Raw genomic sequence first — 22,926 nt, forward strand, 5'->3', positions numbered from 1 at the left:
TTAAAAAGTAACATCCCAATTTTTTATTTGTTTTATTTTATGGTACTCAGTGAATTATTCATGTTTTATTATATGTGAAATTATGTGATTATTGATGAATAGCGTGAACTATTGGAATAAATATGGATTTGTTGAGTTTATCGAGATTTAGAATAATTCTATTTGATTTAAATAATAGGATAATAACGATATGATGTGAAAATAGGAGATTGGGTGGAAATTTTAATTTATTATTAATATGAGTTTAATAATAAAATAATGAGAGTTTGGGATGATAATCTGAATTAAAAGTATTAAGGACTAATGAGGTAATTAAAAGGAATTGTGTAGAAAATTTGAGAAAGAGTTAGGGTTCATCCGATTCTTAGAGAATTTGAGAAAGAGTTAAGGTTCATCCAATTCTTAGAGAATTTAAGAAAGATGCAAGAAGGGAATGCAAGAAGGGAATCCAAGAGCTAGCAGAGGAGAGGAAACCCATTTGAGAAAAGACTTGTTGCTGGAAAATTTAAGGTAATGGGGGATTTACTCTTAATATGGCGTAGAATGCATGATTGGATAGAGGGAAATCCTTGATCCCAATATATTTTCCTCACTTTTTTTCCTTTTTGATGGATGATTGATGAACAAGAATGATATTTTGAAATAACATGAGTGATATGATGTAGTATTTGATTTTCAGGCATTGTTTTACTATGGGATTCATGTGTTAATGTTCATGATGTTTGTATGTGTGGGGGTTCATATGTGGGTGGTGAATTTGATGAATAAAGTATGCAAATTCATGATTAAATGAGTAAAATTCAGTGTAATTTGGTGTATATGATATGATAATAGTAGATAATTGGTGTATAATATTGGATTTTTGAAATAAGTTGTTATAATATGTTAGGGCATGTTTGGGTGTAGTTTTGGAAGGGATTTAGATGACAGAAACTTAGTATTTTCATCATGGGCTATGTGGTAATCAATTACCAACTTAAAATTAATTTTGTATTTATTTTCAGGGTCACTAATTGATTACCGCATATTGATAATCGATTACTCCATGATGACGGGATATTATTTTGAAGTAAAACTAAAAATGACATAACTTTAGTTCCGTAAGCGCAAATGAGGTATTGTTTGAAGCATTGGAAAGCTAACACACAACACTATATTATGGTAGTGACTTGTGATATGAACTGAAATGTTTTAATGATGTGTGGATTTATTGTTAAATATGCGAATGTATATATAATTGTTTGAAGTATTGTACATGCTTAATGATGAATAAGTGTTAAGATGAATTAGCATGATTGAATGATGTGTATGAATATGATTTGTATTGTGCATGCAATTCATGATTATATGGTGATTAATTATATATTTTTGGTGTGCATAATTGTGGTAATTGTATGGTGATAATTTTGGTGATATTGCATGTTGTTGAAAATCATGCATCATGGCGTACGGGCTTCGGTCCAGTTTTGGTGTGCTCTATTCCATTAGTGTGGATTCAGGAGAGATTAGCTAATTCCAATGAGAGATTAGTGAATCGTTACTTATGGTGATAACAATGAATTTTTGTGTGCTCTGGTCTAATGGTATGGATACATGAGTGAGTTGTCGGTTCTATATGGGAATTGGTGAAGCGTTATATATGGTGATGGTAACGATTGGTATGCTCTAGTCCTATAGTGTGGATTTAGGAGCGAGATAGATATGTGTCGTTCATAATGGTAGCGCGTGCATTATTGAGTCGAGGTGTTAAGTATATTTGTATTCATTATTTGCATATGTAGTGAATGATTCTGTTGATATTGGTGGTTGAGAAAGCTTTGGTGATATATGCGATTGAATTGTGTTGAATAATTGTTGATGTCATTTAGGTTACCTTGCATACTTTTACACTATTATATATTATGATTGTATTCTTGCCCCTTTGTTGTTCGTGTGGTTTTGTGCTCCTTCTTGGAGTATAGACGAGCAGGTAAATGAGTAGCTACTTAGAAGCTGAAGGATGATGTTGAGACTGTTCTTATTTCTTTTCCATTTTATGCGATGTTTTAGATTCAGTTGCTCTGATTTGTAACATTGGGCAGGCGCGTGTTTGTTTTTCTATTTGCTATTGGTTTTTGATGTTGTTTATGTTGAAGGAATTTGCCGTAACTATGTTGACGTTATTAGACATACTTGGTCGTTGAATTATTTTAAAATTGACTATTCCACTACGATGAGCCTATGTAAAGGAGAGCATGTGATGACAAGTGTTTTATTTAATTTATATTTTGAATAATCTGTGTTATGGAGCAGACTTCTATTGTGTTTTTAGTGACATCTTATGTTTGTAGTCATTGTATATTCATTTTATTTCGCGCTTTGAGGTTTAGGATGTTACAAAAAACATCAATTAAATACAAATTAGTTACTTTTTTCTCAAGATCATACATGCACGCCGCGATCTTATTAAACGTCTTGCTACGAATTAGGCTTGAATAATACTAGTAAAATATTAAGAATATAGTTCTCACATGATTTTTCATTTTGTAGTTGCAATTGGTGAAATGAATACATGCATCATCGTTGACAAGTAAAATGTTAAATCTTGTGTTGGGGGTCTGCTGCAAACCTTGAATAAGAAGAAGATGAAGATGTTATGATGAAAGTTTCACAAAATAAATTCCAAAGTGTGTGTTTACACTAAGCTTTAAGCTTGATTCGCCCCCACAAATTTAGGCAAATTGGATACAAAGGACTAATCTGACGAATCCCCTTCAGGATACTTTAGAAACCTTAACATGAATCACACATTCATATTAAGCATCAATCAATGATATTTTACTGAATAAAGTTCCCTTATTTATTCTCATGCATTAGAAAAATAAAAGAATGACTAAAATATAATTTTTGACACTTGAAACAAGTAATTTTCATATATATATTTATGACTAACAAGTATTTCTGTTTATAGAAAAACTTGTACCAAATAGTGAAGAGAAATAATGTTTCAAGATAACCATTCTGAAATATTGCTTTGGTCTAGTAGTGACCCTTTCAATCCACGCGCCCCATAGCCAAGGGGTTTATGGTTTGACTTCGGTAGCTTTTGGCAATTTATTTTATCAATTTTAACAAATAAATCCAAAAACGGTCACCTTTGAGTCAATATCAAAACTCTTACCCACTACACCATATAGTCATATGTGATTTAAATGATTCATAAAATCAGTTTAGTCATTATTAATTTTCAATTAAATATTTTGGAAATTTCTCCAACATAAAAGACAACTCATTTGGTTAAATTTATGCTTCAAATTAGACAATATAATAATGACAATCTTAAATGGGAATAAGTCTCTTATTGTAGTAAAATGCATCTAGGTTATATTTCCTTATAATCGAGTTTAAGTAATAAAAATTCATTATTTTTCTGTTGTGAATTGCAAATGAACCAAACTATTCATTTTATACAAGTTTATGTGCATTCTAGCTCATAAAAGTGTCAGGGCAATCTATATCACATAAAAGAATCCAATGACCCTTATACATGGTTTCAAATTATAGAATTTAAACCATGCCAAAAACTCTTTTCATGGTTCAGATTATAGAACTTGAAATATTCCAAAAAAAAAACCTTTACATGGATCCTTATTATAGAACTTGAAATTTTCACTTATATTATCATAGTTAATTTATTTGATAAAACATATATAAAATACGTCAATATAAATAACAACATAAAAAAATGGACAAAAAAATCCAAAATCATATAGATTATAACATGTCGACTTGAGCACATGATAATATTATACATAAAATACAAATAAGTTCAAATGAAACCAAACAACCTTTAAAATAAATTTACTGGATCACACGAGAACTATTAGCCCTTATCTTCCTCTTCAATGGAACCTAGGTTACCTTCAAAGTCTCCTAAAAATTATGTTGATATCTGAGCCCTTAAGTAAAATCCCACGAGAGAGTAACCTAATTTCCATGTCTTAGATACATGTGCATACAGAGACCAAACTACCTACACTACCATCCTTATTTGTCTCATATGCAAGGTTTTCTTCCCCATCAAGTATAGGAGAATGTTCTTCTACTATGAGAACCACGTATGAATGTGATATATACTGCCTCATGTAGCTCTATTCAATTTCCCAACCATAGCTGGTATGGGTATCTCGATTCTCAGTGAATAAAACCATATACTATTTAATTTAAAACATGAAATTAAAAAATTACATAAAGTTGTTACCTAAATAATTTTCATGTATTTTGATGGTTGGCTCTATAAGATTTAGAAGTTGTTAATTAAAAACAAAAATAGTTTTCGAAATCAGAGTTTAAAAATAATTTGATAAAAATACGTTTGAATAAGCAGCGGAAATTCTAAGATAAATAAAATAAACGGAAAGTAAAAGAGTTAATGGAAGATAGATAACACCTGAGATTTATAAAGACCCAGTCTTAAAGAAATGACATAACCCTCTTCCCAATAATTGATCTTGAGAGTATCGAGTAATGCTTGAGAGCTTTTAGAAGGTTAAGTCCATAAACCCTCTTATATAAGAAAATGAAGTTTTAAAAAAACTTCCAACCAAATAGCGAACAGAGTTTGAAGTGGTTAGTCTCCAAACAGTGAACATGCTTGAAGTGACTAAGCTTATCACCAAACAACAAAGAGGCTTAAATCGGTTAGTCTTCTCACAAAACACATATTTTGAACATGCTATTCTCGAACCAAGATTGAGTTTTGAACTATCTATCCTCTGAACCGAGCCAAGGTTTTACATGGGCTAGCCATGAACCAAACCAAGATTTTTACCGAGTTGATCTCAAACTACTGAGATTTTATACATGTCGAACTTAAAAATCGAGTGAGATTTTATATCAGGATGATCTCGAACCGATAATGTTTTTAGCCAGGTTGAACTCAAGTACTGTTGTGAATAATTTTCTTTGGTTATTTTTAACAAACACAAAAGGAGAGATTTCAAAATTGAAATATTTGGATAGAGAGTTGTTATCAATCATTAAGAGAATGCCATAATCGATTATGGACTTGATTCGCCCTCATCTAATCGATTTGGTATTTGTTTTAATTGATTAGACAATGCAAAAACTTGTCATAATCAATTTATCATTTTCCAATTCAACCGCCTAAGCTCCAAAAAATATTTTGGTGATTTTATTAGAAAGAGAGAAGCTCCAAAATGATTTTTAGTGTGTGTTAAATTTAGCCATTATACTTACGAAAATGTTATTGTGTTTTACAATACACTGATCACTCAGACGAACATGATTAGGTGAGTTTTCACACTTCCTCTCTTTTACACTTTAAAGCTTCAAGTTCCTTGTCGGATATACCAATCATATAAACGTTTTTGATCTTATATTAGATAAGGCTTGAGGTATCTTCAATTTAGGTCAACATCATCATAGAGTGGTAAAAAACATCATTGGTGATCATAAATCATGATTCTTCATTTAATCCAACTTTAGTTTAATTCAGAAGGATAACTTGATCTTGATAAACCAACTTGTGCATCTTTGACCATTTGACTTCATTAATTGTCATCATCAAAAACCTCAAGGCTAAACAGATGTTTCTTTAAGTCTTACACCATTAAAGCTAAGCAATTTCTTCTTTAAGTCTTGTTATCCATTGACTTCATCATCTTGGTTAAACCGACAAGCACATGGTTTCACATTCTCCTCTCTTTTTGATGATGACAACGCATCTCTCAAGGAGGTGAAAAAATGAGGGGAAAAAAGGTAGATAAAATTTGGAGTAGTTAAACTCCTCCTCATATGAGTAGAGAGTATAATTTACTCACCCTAAGAGTACACATCTCCTCCTTTGGCATATCAAAAAGGCAGATAAAGATGCTAGACAAAATTTTAAGTATGCAAGCACATTGTTCACACAGTCAATCATTTACTAAAAGGAAAAAATATTATCTTATTTATAGGTATTTACAGTGCGGTTTGGATTGTTTTGAAGAAAAAATTCATTTGATTCAAAGATAAATTTAATTGTGGTTTGCTTCGATTTTTGATCTCAATCGAAAAACTACATATGTGCCAAATGCATGAATGAACCAAATTAACTAGATATGTGCCAAATGCATGAATGAACCAAATTAACGAATACAAATACTTGAAATTCATCCATTAAAAAATTTGTGATGGTTAGATTGAGATCAAATAATGTATTTTTTAATATTGATTTTAAACTTTTTTTAAAATAAAAAATATCAAATTTGAAAACTTGATTGTCTATATCAATGAGACAATCACAAATAAGTGGAACGCATCACCTCAATGATAGAAAACCCAAATTTATCTTTGCTAGGATATAAAGTTGTCAATATTGACAAATGATGTGAAACACTATTATTCCTCATGATTAAAAACTTCTTACAATGAAGTTTCATAATTACAATTACAACAATAATTTCACCTAAACAGATTGACTAATCTTCTTCCTCACCACTTACCTAAACCATTTTTGCAAGAACCTTCATGATATCATCCATAGTTGGCCTATGCATAGGATCATCTTTCACACAATCCTTAGCTAAATAACACAAACAAAGAGCCTCCGGAAGAGAATAATCCTTCAAATTTGGATCCACAAAACTCCTCAACCCTTCAAAACAACCTCCACCTTCACTACCTCCCCCCAACAAAAATCCAACACAATCTTTAACCAATTTTCCATCACACTTTTCTCTTCCTGATATCAACTCAAGCAACACAACACCAAATGCAAATATATCAACCTTTTGTGAAACATTTCCATGCAAAACATTGTTGGACACACCACCAACATCTGCCAATTTTCCTCTCCAACTTTCTGTCACAAATATATTTCTACTATTCACATTCATATGAGCATAAGAAGGAAAAGAACAATAATGTAAATAGTATAGACATGTTGCTATGTCAAATACTATTTGTGTTCTTCTATACCAATTCAATGTATTGCATGGATCCAACAAACAATCCCTTAAACAACCATTTTTTGGTAACTCAAAAACTAAATAAGACCATGAAATTAAATTACCCTCACCATAACAAACACCAATTAAGTTCACAATATTAATATGATTGATTCTTGAATGTAAATCAATTACCTCACTAGTTTCTTCAAATCTCAACCTCTTTATCATCACCTCAATATCATTGATTAGTCCCTTATAAACAACTTCACCAATCTTGTTCACATCACTGAAAAACTTTGTAGCTTTTTCTATCTCTTCTATATGGTAATTAAGCAAACAATACTTTAATCCAACAAGAAAATCAGGAGATAAACATGAAGTTGTAGACGTTGTTATTGGTGACCATAAAGTGGTTGTGTTTGTTGGGTTGAAAGAATCAACAACAGTAACATCACTTTGTTTTAGTTTCTTCATGTAGAATCCACTTGCAACCAATGTTATGAACAAGAAAAAACCTACAATAGGTCCTGCAATATACAAGTTTGATGTTTGTGTTGATCCTTGTGTCTCAAATGGATTTGTTGGAAGAAAATCAGGAGGTGGAGGAGAATCTGGAATATCAAGAATTTTGATTGGACCATTTTCATTTTGTAATGGAATTAAAACAACTGTCATAGGAAAAATGGATGAGTAGGGTTGCAATTGATTTGCTTCAAAGAAATCTTCAAGTGAGAAACCAAATTTCTTCTTCAATTTATCAAAAGTATCTCCTTCTATAAGAGGGTATGTAACAAAGTACTTTATTACACTTTTGATACTAGAGAAATTTTGTGGACATGAACATCTTAGAGGGACATAAAGTTCATCACCAACTTTTGGCTCATTATTACCTTGTGATTGGTTTTCATTGGAAAGTGTGAAATATTTCAATAGTCCTTCAAAAACCTCACAGGCAATACTTGAAAATGTTTGCGAGTTCTCAAGAACTTTGTAGGTGAGTTTGGCTTGGTAAAATTGGCCAGAACATGTGCATTCAATAGGAATAAGAACTTCTTTACCTTGTTTGAGTATTTGAGAAGAAGATGTGAGGTTGTTTATGAGAAGAACCTCGTTAGTGGTTTTGTTGAAGAGGTTTGAGATTTGTGAAATGGTTTGGAAATTGTGATTTGATCTGTATACTAAGAATGTTTTGCATGTCTCATGTGTTGAGTTGCATGTGTACCTTGAACCTGGTGATGTTTGACTTGAAGAACAACTGGATATGTCGTAAGGTTGTTGTGAATAGCATGAATTTAAGGATATCCATGCAATAAACCAAAGGAGAATCTTTATTTTGTTATAGATAAATAGAAAAGTAGTTCCCATGAAGCTATAATAGTTGCTAGAAAGTAGTGAAGAGAAGAATGAGAGGTGAACAATGGAAGAGTTTCAACTTTGAAGGATGTGTTTTTGCTTCTTCATATGAACTGTTTTTTTTAAAAAGTATATAAAGAAAGATATTATGACAGCATTATTAGTATTTTTTATAGAAAATTTAAAGGAATAAGTTTTGGAAATTCAGCCATGTGAAACCTACACAACTCTATCCTTACAAACATATTTAGTTATTTATTTAGTTTTAGACTCGCAGTTTGATTTGCTCTACTTATTTTTTTACGGGATACAATTTTTTTTTTCAATTTTTAACCTTTATAAATGCAAGTCCGCATGCCTGTCTCCTCTTCCTTATTTTTTTCGTGAGGTGGTCAAGATTTTAGGTTCACATTCTCAATTATGTTCGCATCGTCTCGATTTTTTGCAAGATTTTGCAGAACAAAGCTAAACACAACGAGTATGTAATGAAAAAATATATGGACGTAATTGAATCATTAAAGTTTCTTTTACATTAAACTCATAATTGAATCAGTTTTATTAGACATTTCACCAACTCAAAAAAATTACGAAGACATATTTTCTCTCAAGTTACTATTAATATTTGATGTGAGAAAAACTATTATATTTAATAAATTTAAAAATAAAATATTTACTTAAAATAAGAATTAGAGATGATAAATATGATCTATCAACAATATTTTATATTGAAAGAAGAATTTGAACTCATTTCTTTGTATAATATGAGTTGAACTTTGACCAAGTGGATCAATATTTATTATTGTGACATATCATTATTCCAAAGATAGATGACATTAGAGATAGTGACTCTTTGACTAAAATTGTATTATAAGTTTGTCAATATGTGTGGTCAAATACATAAATGTTTAAGTAGCCGGCTGAATAACAAATGACTACAAGTATTCGTTACATGTGGTTCCATTTCTTTCTATTTGTTGTTTACCAATCAAATTCAGTAACTTCCAAACAATATCATATGTGTTCTGTCAGCAAAAGAACTCTTTCCTCCAATTGCAGATTGTTGATTACACAATCAATAATATGGTTAAATATTCAGAAAGCTCTGGCTGCAAAAAAGTTAGAGGATTTTTAATTAATTATTGGAGATTGTCAACGGTATATAATGTTGACCTTTCACGGGTGTTTTAAAATCCAGCCCGATCCGATCGATTGAACCGGCTTGAGTGTGAACTAAAGGATAAGATGGGCTGAAAAGATTAATATGTTAAAAATTCCATTAACATAATAAAATTCGGTGTGATTAGTCCCGTTCATTGCTCAAATCAATGAACCAACATATTTGTTTAAATGGATGGATTGTAATTATTTTTACAAACATAATTTGAAGAAAGTGAAAAAAATCCGATTTTGAAATATTATCTCATCCTCATATACTTTGAGAATCTCTTTTATCCCTCGAGTTATCTCAAAATCCTCAACTCTCAATTAATCATTTGATTTGGATATCAAAGTTTATCCAAGATTTGTTGGACCACCTAATATCAGGTTAGAGGTATTAATTTGTCACCCTCACAGTTAAATCTGATACCCCATATATTTTTATAATTCTCAAATTGTCCATGGAAATATATGAGTCAAAAGTACGATTGAAATTTCGGTAGTTCATTCGAAATTTTCGGTAACAGGCCAAATTTTTGGTTGTTCATTTTTAAATTTCCGATACGAAAATTTTATGTAGTTTATAAGAAATTTCGAAAAGTGTTGTGGTTTACCGAAAATTTTGAAATATTTGGTAATGTAAAAAAAATCAAAATTTTCAAAAAAAAAAAAATCAAAAATTCAGGTATTCTTCAGAATTTTTACCGGAAATTTCAGAAAAATCCTGTATTTTTTCAGAATTTCCAATATTTTCTCAAAATTTCCGGTAAACGCAATAGAAAATTCCAACAAAAAAATTAGTAAGGGCATAAAGGTAATAGCAGTCATAATGTGGGGGTGCCAGGTTTATCTATGGGGTTGGCAAGTTAATACCTCATCAAAGTTAATACCTCATCAACTTGTGGTTATCGGGTCACCAACTAGAATTTGTATTTGGGCCTAACTCAATCTTTGTAATGTAAGGATTGATTGCATTTATTAACATATATTGAGACCATATCTTTTGAGAATTATTTTATCCACCCCATGAGGTGCTCGTTCACCACGGTGAATAGTCACAAAATCCCCTGAGTTTCGGAGATGCATCTTCGAACGCATCCATATTACACCCCGCTAATGCTTTCGTGAGTGAGTCACTTTATGTTGCCTAAAAATGTATCCAGAGATACATCTTTTTATACTTAGTAGGGTGAATCTGCAGGTGCATCTTTGTAAAAACTCTTATTTCAAAACTCAATGAGTTTTATGGAGATACATCTCTGGACGAGTTTTTAAATAATATAACTCAGGTTAGACCCTTCCTTTTTCCTTTTTCATTTGCTACACTTTCACAAACCCTTTAAAGAGCTCGTGAACAAGAACTAACTACGCCATTTTTTAAGCGTCAACACTATTTCTACCTCATTCAAATTAATCCTAAGACATTACATTCACTTCATTCAAGCTTTCACACAACAACTCCCATTCGGTAAATTTCTCATTTCCTTTCTATTTTTGAGTTGTGATGCATGTCTTAGGTAAAATAGGTTGTTTCAAATGCATTAGTTGCATTCAAAATAGGTAGCTTATATAGACATTCATTCACATTTCTTGGTGTTTAGGGCATTATAGGGGATTTTCTACATTTCTACAATCGCACATTTACGGAGATGGATCTTCAGATTTTGCCTTTCCTGTTTTACGAAGATGCATCTCTAAATTTTGCTTGCCTTGATTTTGATATGATTTTTGGCTTTTATTATATGCGCAATGCCTGAAAACCAAGACATATTGAGGCTCGGTTGTGTATCCTAACATGTGTTCGTTCGTAGGGAGAGGGCAATGCACTCGAGGCCACGAGTTAATGCTAGTTTGTTTGACGCAGAAGCATCGACTTCACAAAGTCACGTGTCTCATACTTTTACCTCCCAAGGGCACATGTCTCATGCTAACCCTTTAGCTTATTAAACCCATCAGAAAGAACCTATTGTTCCTGATAGTTATCAAGGAGGCCCATATGACACATCCTTACATCATCTTTATGAAGAACATGTTGTTAGGCATGTATGGGTAAGAGAGATATATTTATTTTCTTTTATATTATATTTTTTTCATACCATATGAGTTGTGACTGTTGTTGATATATTTATTTTTACAGAAGCATGAAATAATAAAATATGTAAACCATGTCAGGAATATTTTAAACCTAGAATAGAATGAAGACACATGATTTCAATATTTAGTCATTACTCTGGTCTAGCGGGTTTATGTGCCTCTGGGTATAAGCCCATCCACCACGGTATATTGGCGGCTTTTGTGGAAAGATGGAACTCAGAGACGTCATCTTTCCACAACCCTCATAGTGAGATGTCCATCACCCTTTATGATGTTGAAGGTGGAGAAAAACAAGAAAGGGGAATTTGAATTGTTTTCACCATAACTAAAAACCTTTGCAACATCACACACACGAAAGTAAATGCTAACAATACAAGAAATTTATCCTGGTTCGCTTGAAAATCAAAGTTACTCCAGTTCACCTGACCAAGGTGATTTCTCCTTCAATAAGGACTTAATCCAATAATCTCAATAGACTACAAAAGCGTCTAATATTTCAAAAATCTCTTAGCCCTCTCAAGTCTACAGACTTCAACAAGTCACTTGAGGAAAATCAACAACTTTAAAGAAATACAAGTTTTTTCTTTAGTGCTTCTAGGTAAGCAGTATGAACACGATTAAGAACAATGATCAATGATCACACTATGAGCAACAACTCTTGTGTGATTACTTGATTTTACAATGAAAGGTATTAATTATATAGATCGAAGTGTATGTAGAATTCTTGTGTGATTGCTTTGTGTATCTCAGCATGATGATGAAGAAGCCTTTATATAGAACTTTGAGATGATATCGTTGGAGGGAAATTAATGGATATGTCTTGCAAACTATGGGACTTAATGACATTAATTTTCTTGTCCTTTCCTTAGCAGTCTTGGAGTATAATCCATAATTTCCTTATATAGATTTGTACCACACTTAGAATACTTCTTGATTAAGTTTCTGATTTTGATGAGTCGGATGATTTGTTGAGTTTGAATCGGAGTGAGCCGAGTCAGGGTCTTTGAGCAGAGGCTTGTATTCTTTAGATAGTTGTTTGTTGAATAGTCTTCAGATAGATGTTTGTTGAGTAGTCTTCAGATAGATTTTTCTTTTGATGTTGTCTTGTAGAGTCTTCAGATGTAGAGTCTTCAGATGTAGAGTCATCAGAGTCTTCAGATGTAGAGTTATCAAATGTAGAGTCTTCAGAGTAGAGTCTTCAGAGTCTTCAGATATAGGGTCATCAGAGTCTTCAGATGTAGAGTCATTGTAGCGATAAATTCATGATCATCAAGTTATGGATAAGTTAGACATCAAATAACAAGAGTCCCCACCGTGCTTTTATTGTTTCCAAGGGAAAAGGGAAAAGTACAAACAAAACCCACAAATAAGAAGTTTTCAAATCAAAACTAATAAAATGCCAGAGATTACAGGTAAGGGGTTGGTTACATAGAGGGAAGGTGTTAGCACCCAAAGTGTCCTAGGTACTCATAAGGAGCCCTTTCTTGTGTGCATATGTGTTTCTGTACAAATGATGTTTGCAAGAAAATAGAATGGGAGGATGATAAAAGAATTCATTAATTATATTTTTGAGTTTGACAAGACCTTCAGACTTGTGCCTACGTAACAACATAAAAATGAGGGATCAAAACCTCGTAGTTCGTGGTATAAATTTCAAAGTGGATACATTGCTTTTAACAAAAGTTTAAGTTTGAAAGGCACAAAGGCCTAAAAATGGTTCGAAGGAGTTAATTCTTTTTGGATTTTGAAAAGTTTAAGTCAAGTATAGTTAAGTATATTTACAAGTTTGATTGAGAAAAGAAGTTCAAAAAAATGCAATGGCATAAGGCCAAAGTTTCTAATTTGTAATATGGTCAAAGTTTTGAAAACAAGCACAAGCAAAGAAAGTTTTTTTAAAAGGAGGGAGAGATTTTGAAATTAAAGAAGTGGGGAGGAGATGAAGAGACTAATCCCAAGCATAAATTTAAAAGTTGAGAGTTGAAAAGATCTGACCAATGAGCTACAATCCAATAGGCAAGAATGTCATATAGAAACCCAAATTCCCTTGGACATTAGAATCAAGCAACAAATAATGCACAATATATCAACTTGAAGAGCAATATATCAAATAAAGATAGCCACATCCAAGCTTAGCAATTCCATGATCTTCTTCAAATTTTCCCAAGTAGCAGATGAATTTCAAGATGCCATAAGCCACAGGTTCAAAGTAACAACTTGAATTTCAATGATGCGTCAGATGAAGTTTCAAATCACAAGCACTTGGTTACATGAAAATTGGCATTGGCCAAGTCCTTTGCATAGGGAGTGTTGCCTAAATTCTAAGTCCAATAGTCTCATATCAAACCAACAATCCACACAAGATATTTTTTAGGGTTTTTGTTCTTATTATGTACACTAATGGTCAAAGACCACATAAACAGACACAATATTCACACACAAAATATATCACAAAATATGGTCCAAGTGGACAAAGTGAAAATGACATTAACATAAACAATTAGAATGGTATGAATAATGGCAAATGAATAAGGCTTAAAAAATAAAGTGCATTGAAAGTAAATGACTTGGAATTAAATGTTAGTTGTTAATGAGTTAGGAGTTAGTATTGCTTTTGTTTTGCTTTTGCTTTAAGTCATTCTTTGGAGAACACTCAACCCACTTATCACAAGCATGGATCCTTGAACCAAGACATCTTCCAAAGGAAGGAAAGAAGGCCAAGTTTCCACATAATACCATGAAAGAGGGGAGACTTACAATCTCACTAACTAGAATGTTATGACTTTTGTGTCAAAAATTTAGCGCTATGTTAAGCAATCGTAATTACACTTATGTAGAAGTCACAACTATTTGAGGTCGGGCAATAGAATTTTGATGTTAATGCATGTTAGAGACATAGTATGATAAACTGTGCTCATGAAAGATACCACACATAAAAAGAATATGCAAAAGTGTGGGTCTAATCTCATCCATACTTATGTTGATTTTGCAATCAACTAGCCTTAGGATATAGAGATATCATAGGTCCATGATATGAATGCATAAAGAAGGGGAATGATATGAAGAGGGAGGGGAAATAGATCAAACTCAAATTAGACAAAGGAGGACTTTTACCAAATTAAGATCATTCATTCATTTTGGGAGATGAAATGTACATTCCATCAATCCCCTAAATCCAATAATCTTAACTTAACAAAGTTAAATCAACCTTGACCAAGGCCCAACAATACAAGTCAAACTTCCAAAGTCAATCAAAATGGCTCTACACAATTCATTTGGCACTTACTCAATTAAAAACACTAAAAATAATAAATTAAATTAAATATGGTTGGTCAATTTCCTAAAATCTCATCAAAACACCAAAGAAATGGTCATGACATTTATCATAGGTCAAACAAGGTCAAAGGACCTTGGAGAAAAATTTTCAGAATTTTTGGAAACTTAAAAGTATTTTTAAACAATTAAAAATATTCAAAAAATCAATTAAATCATGAAAAATATTAATAATGATCCAAAAAATAATTTTAATTCAAAATATGGAAGAGGATTTTATTTTCAAAAAAAATTGGTGAAACTCTCATATTTTTTGGATCAATATTAAAATTAATATGAATTAATGAAAATCAAAGGAATAAAAAATAAAATCAAAAAATCAAAAAAAAAACGTGGACCACTTGATCTCCCTCATTAATTGAGGTGGCAGATCAAGTGGATCTGAGCGCGAGTTCCACCATACACCAAGTCAAATGTTCCACACGCGTGGTAATCACTTTGGACGCCTCAGATTAATACATTTTAAAATGAATCAATGGTTCTGAACCGTGCCACATCACTGCCGGAGCCAAAGGTCGATCATCTTCTCTGATGATCCTGGCCGGACTGGTTCAATCATCACCATAACATAAATGAAAAAGGAGGACATGATCTGAAAGATAAAATGGCGTAGATCACGAATATCACCTTAATTTTAACTAACTCCAAATATATATAGAGAGAGATATGTGGAGTTGAATTTTGAGGTGTGCCAACTGAGTTGCTTCGATTTGACCTCAAAACAACTCAATCTTCTTGCCTACATTGGTAGGACTTCAGACAACCAAAGATCCAAGAGAATTGATGAGAATAGAGTGAGAATCGAAGAGAAGAAAAAATCTGGAAAATACCTTCAATGTTGTGCAGAACTTGATCTCTCTTGCTTCAATTTGTGTTTGATCTTGCTTAAGTAGCTTGCAGAAGTGTCTTAGGATTGGTACAAAGCTTTGGATCCTGGAGTTTTTGAATCTCCAAATAGTGAGATTTAAACTCAATTTTCAAATGAAAATTATAAGGTTTTCCTTTCAAATGTGAGGGTTTCAAGTATGGCGGAAAAGTTGGCGTGCAAGGGTCTTCTTAAATGAGAACATAGGGTCTCTATTTATAGCAAAATGAAGTGTTATTTACACACTTAAAGTTTTGTCCAAATTTGGCAATGTGAATGGCACGCGTGCATGGGCATTTACAGGCCCATGAAGCATCTCAATTAGATCCAAAATCCAATGAAATGAAGTCTGAATGAATCTTGAATGGCCAGGCAAAGTTATTTGATCATTTGAAGTTTTAATCTTTCCAACTGATACAACCCTGTTTACACCATGCGTAAACCTCTCAAACTTCACCCAAAATGAATAAATTAGGACTCTTTGGAAAGATTAGATCAAGAGGAACAACTCTTATGTTGAACACTTTTCCATTTGGAACTTGTATCATGGTGAATTTTGAGGTGTAAGTTTGGAAATTTCAACATGTTGAAAAAATTTCTAAGTGTCAAGTCACATACTTCATTATTCCACCTTGCTTAACTTTTTATGTGATCACCAAATGAGAAACGTGTCTTCATAAAAGTTGTAGATATTTCAAATACCTTAAAAATGGTCACCAATTTGACATCATTTGGATTTATAATGAGTGAGTTATGCATTTTTGAAGTTGAGGAAAATCACTTGTTCAATGGTATTGGTCCAAAATGACCTATAATGTATCCTCATATCACATGCTCATAAAAGTTGAATTAGCTTTCACTCCAAACATCAAAGTTAAATTAGACACCTTGAATTTGATTTTGAAACTTGTAAATCTTTCATATCATAAAAAAGGGGCAAGTTATGGCTTTGGGAAGTTAACTTTCAAATTAGGGTTTAAACAAAATGACCTATAATGTTTCAACATAGAAAATGGCTTTCCAAGTAAAATTAGCTCTAGACCTAAAACTGAAAGTTGTTTGGAATGTCATATAGAGTAAATTTTCTCTTGGAATGATTTTCATATGATGAAAAATGTAGGAGATAGGGTCTAGGGAGACCCAATTTTGATCAGATGAATTCATCTGGCCAACCACCATCAACCAACTTGATAACTTGCAATTCTATTGACTTTTTAGGTTCATGGTAGATCATATATGTATAATATGATGAATTTTGAAGTGTCCCTTAATAAATTTGATCAATTGGTAAGGAAGCTTGTTGTAGAAGTTACTCAAGATACCCAGATAAACAAGGGTTTCCAAGGCAAACCAACTCCAAACTCTTGAAGAAATCTGGATCAAAATAACATGTAAAGATCATTGGGACTCATATATGATGCTTAGAGACATTATGGATCAATCCTTGGTTGTGCTCTTAGCCATGAGAGTCTTAAACCCTAGATATGAACTTGATAGATCAAAGGTGATCATGCCCTACCTACAAAAGAGTTAGGCAAATACAAAGACATATTTTTGGTATTTTGGTTAGTAAAAATGATAATATGCAAGTATGATACAATCACATGGTGCTTGGTGATCTCTCCCAAAACAAACCCTATGAAAGAGGGGTAAGGAGGATGCCAAGGTATGATCCCAATGCTAATACATATGATGATATTGCATGAGGGATCTTAGGGTCAAAATTGGGGTCTTACAGCTGCCCCTATTTAAGGACATTCTAACTGAGGAGGTGAAGGTTAAAATCTTCATATCGACTTAGTAGAATGGGCTTAAATAACAACATATAGAAAAAAATTGGTCCCTAAGAGACCTCATGATACATATGATATGAATGTAAGCAAATTCTATGTGGGGAAATGTTGCCACAAAGGAAAAGAAATAAGAGAGATCGAAGGTCCGCAGGAGCAGAATGCATTCCATAAGGGAAACTCACTAGGGAGACAGAGACTCTAAGGGGATAAAAGAGGTTGTGCGTAGGCCAGACTACGACTAAAAATTGCTAGGAGACTAGAGGAATTCCATAAAAAATGGAAAGACTCAGTCGGGGAAATAAAATCATCTGCAGGGGAAACGAGTAGATCAGGATAAAACTGACGTACTTGGATCATGCAGGAAAAGTGATTTCACTAAGGAAATACACACTCAACTCAACTGGGGAAGAAATGAAATTCAACACATGAGGAGCAGAAATATATTATCCACTATCGGTTACTGGGTAAGGAGATAATAAAGATCTGACAGAGAGGACACCTGTCATCGGTTAAGATGAACATATCAAGGATGACTCACTGAGAACCGCCATGAGGGTGTATTCATTACCATTACTGGGTAAGAATAGCCTTGCTAGGGAAAAAACCGCAGAAATGGATTTACAACTACCGGTTACTGGGCAGAAACCGAAGCGGGAGAATATTCGTCACTGGTTAAAGTGAACATGTCAAGGATAGACTCAAAGGAAAGAAAATTTGTCATCGATTAAGATGAACATATCAAGGATAGACTTGCCTAGGGACGTTAAGGAGGATATCTGTCATCTGTTAAGATGAACATATCAAGGATAAACCACCCGAACAAAAAGTAGGAATTACATCTATCGAATGCTGGATAGAATACCCTCAAAGAGAATATCCGTCATCGATTAGAATGAATATATCAAGGATAGACTCTGGGGGAGGAATATGAATTACATCTATCAGTTACTGGATAGACTACCATTAAAGAGAATATCCGTCATCAGTTAGGATGAACATATCAAGGATAAACTCTGGGGAGAAAAGAAGGATTTACAACTACCGGTTACTGGGCAGAAGACCGCAAAGAGAAGGAAACCTGTCATCGGTAGGATGAACATGTCAAGGATTAATTCTCTGGGGAGCAAAATAGGGATTACAACTACCTTTTTACTGGGTAGAATACCAAAGATGAGAGTATCCGTCATCGGTTAGGATGAACATAGCAAGAATAGACTCAAACAAGAGAAGAAAATATTTGTCATCGGTTAGGATGAACATATCAAGGATATACTTCTTGGGGAGATATAAAAATGAATCCGCTGGGGAGAAAAGGGTTACTTTTGCAGGGTATTGGGCAAGAAGTAACAAACTGCAAACTAAGAAGAATATTACCGGTTACTGGGTAATAGACTCTTAAGGGACCCAAAGCATCTATCTAGGTAAGATCTAGAAAGAAATGGTCAATCAAGACTCCTCCCAATGAGGGTATAACTCAAGGGGAGTGGTTCCATCCAGATAATCAACTGGGAAGGAAACTGAAATAATAATCATCCACGAGGAAATAACTCAGTGGGGAAGGGAGAAAGGTTAAAGTCTTTTTGCTTACGGGGATTGTAGTGGGGTATTCGTTACCTTTAGATTTATTGACTAAATCAAAAGTAAATCATACAATTCGAGTCGCCACCGCACTTCTATTTATCCAAAGGAAAGGTTAGAAAGCGAAAAAAAACCGAGAAGTTTTATCAAATAAAAAACTAATAAAAATGTCAGAGATCTGGGTAAGGGGTTGGTTATGCAATGGGAAGGTTTTAAGCACCCAAAACATCCTTAATACTCTAAGGGAGCCCTTTTTACAAGTGTTGTAAGGTAGGTTGGTATTTGTGAAAAATATTTGTGCAAACATGATTGGGGAGATGAGAGAAGAATATACAAGTTATTTACAATTTTGTGTTTGAATGGATAAACCAATTGTCTACATACCATCTTAAAAAAGGTAGGATCAAAACCTCGTAGTTCGGGGTAAAAATATCAAAAGAAGTTGGTGAATTGATTGGTCAAAAGCCTTAAGGTCTTTTGTTATCAAAGGGAGAAAACTCAACCTAGAACCACATGAAGGAGAATTACGGTCCAAAACGCAGCGGAAATTAAAATTTTCTCCTTTAGAGATCCTTACGAATGGTCATGATCAGTGATAGAATATTTACCTCTTATGACGATTGAAACCTTTGGTGCAGATCTCTTGTGACGATCAAAACCTTTGATGCAAATCCACGAAGCGATCACGAACGTTGAACGATGACAACGTCTCTACTCATTCCACACGAACGGGTTCCTTGAATCTTAGTGCTAGCTGGTACGAATGAAGGCTTTGAGTGAGAGAGAGAGTGAGAGAAAACAAAAATAATGCAACCGCTATTAATGCTTCTGCACAAGGGTTCTATTTATAGAACCACTTGTGTGGGCTTCAAGCTAAAAGCCCACTTAAGTGTATTTTGGCCCATATCTTATAATATGCCCAAAATCACTTAAGCCCATGGTACCTTACCATATTTCGTGTTCTACTCAAGTACACCGTACCTTACGATGTTCTATAATTCACTTAAGGGCACCGTACCTCACGGTATTCCTTAGTTACTCTATCTCTCATCAATCCGTCCTTTTTGTGTGACCCTGTAGGTTTTCGTGACGTTGGCAATTATATTAAATCACACATTTAACATAATAAATAGTGAGCGGTATCTAGCAACACATCACTGCTACCCAAGACACGAAAATGTCATGTGATCTGACAAAACCTTCTGTGATAATACTTATGTGTATAATTACCCTTTTTCCCTTATGTCTATATCGAACACAAGGCATAGACCGTGTCATCCTTGTCCAGTTTAATATTGGGCCCATAGACATTTATCCTGTTATGCAGGATGGGCAAATTCCATCTAGGTCACTCATGTCCCTCAGCATGCTTCGTGGAGTACCCATCAACTGTCTTTATGGTTATCCAGTTACGGACAACGTTGGATCAGCAATAAAGCACTCGACTCTACATCTAGGGTCCATAGTGGTTTCAGGTCGAAGAGTGGAATACACTATTATCACCATGAGAATAACTTATGACACTTTGCATAACTTTCTATATAGTATTCTCATAGAGGGTCAATCCGGTATAAATATTACTCTTAATATTCATACCTATGTTTAAGACTTGATAACTCTTTATCGATGATCCATGAGATGTGATCATCAGTCTACAAACATAATATTCTTAATGCTTTAATGTTATCCCACTTCACACTAAAGCTCGACTACGGATACTTTAAGAATAGTGCCCTTATGTTTAATGTGTTCTCATGATTAAGTCACACTTAATACATTAAACGGACTATCTATTCCAGTGACTTTATTAATCAACCATAATAAAGAAAATGCCTTTTATTATTAATAAATAATTCGATACAAGTACCAAAAAGTATTGGCCTCTAGGGCTTACACCAACACCACAAATCCACCATGTGAGGATAGCTTCAACATGCTAGTGAGGGGTTAACCCTATAATAAGCATGGAAGACTTATAATCTATCACTAAGGATATAGGTGAGTATTATATCAACCTCAAGGATAACTCAAACCTAATAGCTAATGTTTATGAAAAGCTTTAACACAAATGGTCATTGGAACCATAAAAATAATTGAGTGAGTTATATTTACAAATGAAAAGTATTTACAAAATAAGGTCAAAGTTTACTTAAGATTCAATTCAAAATAAGTGTTATGAAAAGAGTTTGAAAAATCAAAGGCATAGTGCCTAAGTTTCTAATTTTGAAAACAATGTTAATGTTTGCACAAAAGTTTGGCTTGGGTTAGAGTGGAGAGAAGAAGAGAACGACTAGGTCCTAAACATGCAAAGATGAGGGAAGAGAAATAAAACCACATGGAGTTCCCCTCTTGAGATGATAAAGATGATCCAAGTTTCTCCCTTTCCTTTGGAATTAGCAAGTAATAAGCAAATAACTCAAGCAATCAAGCTAACAATCAATCAAGCTCCTATGAATCTTCCAATTGGCTTTTGTATCTCTTATCTTGGATGTCCATGACAATGGTTCTTCTAATTGGCTCAAGTTTGGATCCCTAGAACACAAGAACACACAAATTAAAAAGTTCCACAATGCAATAGAAAGAATGGACAAGAGTGAGTTTAGAATTAGGATCCTTTCAATTCATCTTCAAGATGAAGCACTCTAAAGGCATGAGGCCTAGTTGCTCTTTGACAATTTTAGCATTCTAAAGGCATGAGGCCTAGTTGTTCTTCAAACTCCATTAGCATCGGTAAGGTCCTAAATCTAAGTCCTTTCTCCATTTGAATTGGGTTCACACAAACAAAACAAAACAAACACAATAGTATATATACAATAATGTGCTCAAGTGAGCAAAAGGCAAATTGCATTAACATAAACATGAGCTCAAGTGAGCAAAGGGCAAAGGAAAATGAAATAATGAACAAGAAATTAAATTGCATTAATGTAAATTGCAAGAATTAAATGCTTGAATTAAAAGTTAGTAATTAGTAGTTAGTGTTAGTGTGCCATAAGGCAATTTAGCGTTATGTTAAGCAATCGTAAGTGGACTAATGTAGAAGTCACACCTATTTGAGGCTGGACAATAAAACTATAGGCAACAAACACAAGTTAGAGACCATGACTAGTAAGCCAAGCTCCTACAACTTGCCATGCCAAAAGAAAAGAAGAATGATCTTGTATGGATTTAGGTTTTTTGCTTGACCAAGAAGCAACCTATCTCTAATGCAAAGCAATTCACTTGATCTTTGATCAAGATGAATTTGATTTGAATCAAAGAAGGTTAAGCCCCTCATATGTCAAGGCTAACCATCAATCATTAACTCATTGATCAAAAAGAAAAAAAAGAAAAAAAAAAAAAAAAAAAAAGAAGAAAAAGAAGAAGAAATGGAAATGTACATAATTGAAATTCAAATGACATAAGCAAAATACATTGACCAAATATGAAATGAATCAACATCAATCAATGGTAAACAGAAGTGAGATGAAGCTTAGAAGTCAAGAAACAATAAAAGTATTTTTGATAATTTTTGGAATTAAAATAATACTTGAATTAAAATAAACAAATAAAGGTCAAACTTCAAATCCAATTCAAATCAACTTGGAAAATTTCAATTGGATCATCCTAACTTCAACATGGTCAAACAAGGTTTGACAAAAAATTTCATCATTTTTAGAAACCAGAAACTAATTTTAAACAATTAAAAATGAAGAAAATATAACATAATTGAACTAAAATCTCAAATAAATCTCAAATCAATTAAGAAATTGATGAGAATATTTTTCATAGATTCATCATCATTTAAAGATGTTAAGAAAATATTTTTGGCATATTTGATTATCGG

At 33.1% G+C, this 22,926-nt stretch overlaps 1 protein-coding gene across 1 annotated transcript; it reads right to left on the bottom strand.

The window, feature by feature from the left end:
* Positions 1–6,453: 6,453 nt before the first annotated feature.
* LOC127103261 (lysM domain receptor-like kinase 4) lies at positions 6,454–8,375 on the bottom strand. The gene has a single exon (XM_051040523.1). The coding sequence runs from the start codon at positions 8,295–8,297 to the stop codon at positions 6,486–6,488; it is 1,812 nt and encodes a 603-aa protein (XP_050896480.1). The 5' UTR covers positions 8,298–8,375; the 3' UTR covers positions 6,454–6,485.
* Between the last annotated feature and the right edge of the window lie 14,551 nt (positions 8,376–22,926).

This window comes from Lathyrus oleraceus, chromosome 7 (assembly GCF_024323335.1).
Source record: "Lathyrus oleraceus cultivar Zhongwan6 chromosome 7, CAAS_Psat_ZW6_1.0, whole genome shotgun sequence".
Taxonomy (NCBI): domain Eukaryota; kingdom Viridiplantae; phylum Streptophyta; class Magnoliopsida; order Fabales; family Fabaceae; genus Lathyrus; species Lathyrus oleraceus.